This window comes from Diaphorina citri, unplaced genomic scaffold (assembly GCF_000475195.1).
Source record: "Diaphorina citri unplaced genomic scaffold, Diaci psyllid genome assembly version 1.1 scaffold131656, whole genome shotgun sequence".
Lineage (NCBI taxonomy): Eukaryota > Metazoa > Arthropoda > Insecta > Hemiptera > Psyllidae > Diaphorina > Diaphorina citri.
In genome coordinates, this window is record NW_007508587.1 from 1 (window position 1) to 250 (window position 250).

A 250-nucleotide genomic window follows, 5' to 3' on the forward strand; every position below is an offset into this window, starting at 1 on the left:
CAGACGTATCGCTGTTCGTAAAGACACTTGCTCCATGGTCTCCGTATCCCTCAACATACAGCAACGCGTCTACCCTGTTATCTGGTCTGTGTCCAACCTTCCATTCGACTGTATTCAAGCCCTCCCTGTGCGTAAACCACTAGGTGGTACATTGATCCTGACTAACAATGCTCTGATCTATTTGAATCAGAGCATACCACCGTATGGCGTTAGTTTGAACAGCATTGCGGACGCGAGCACTAGTTTTCCG

At 48.4% G+C, this 250-nt stretch overlaps 1 protein-coding gene across 1 annotated transcript; it reads left to right on the forward strand.

Moving 5' to 3' along the window:
• Positions 1–4: 4 nt before the first annotated feature.
• On the forward strand, positions 5–247 carry LOC108254497 (cleavage and polyadenylation specificity factor subunit 1-like; the record flags this gene model as incomplete). Its single annotated transcript, XM_017449475.1, has 1 exon — positions 5–247. A coding segment is annotated over one exon (243 nt), but the record flags the coding sequence as incomplete, so codon positions are not given.
• Between the last annotated feature and the right edge of the window lie 3 nt (positions 248–250).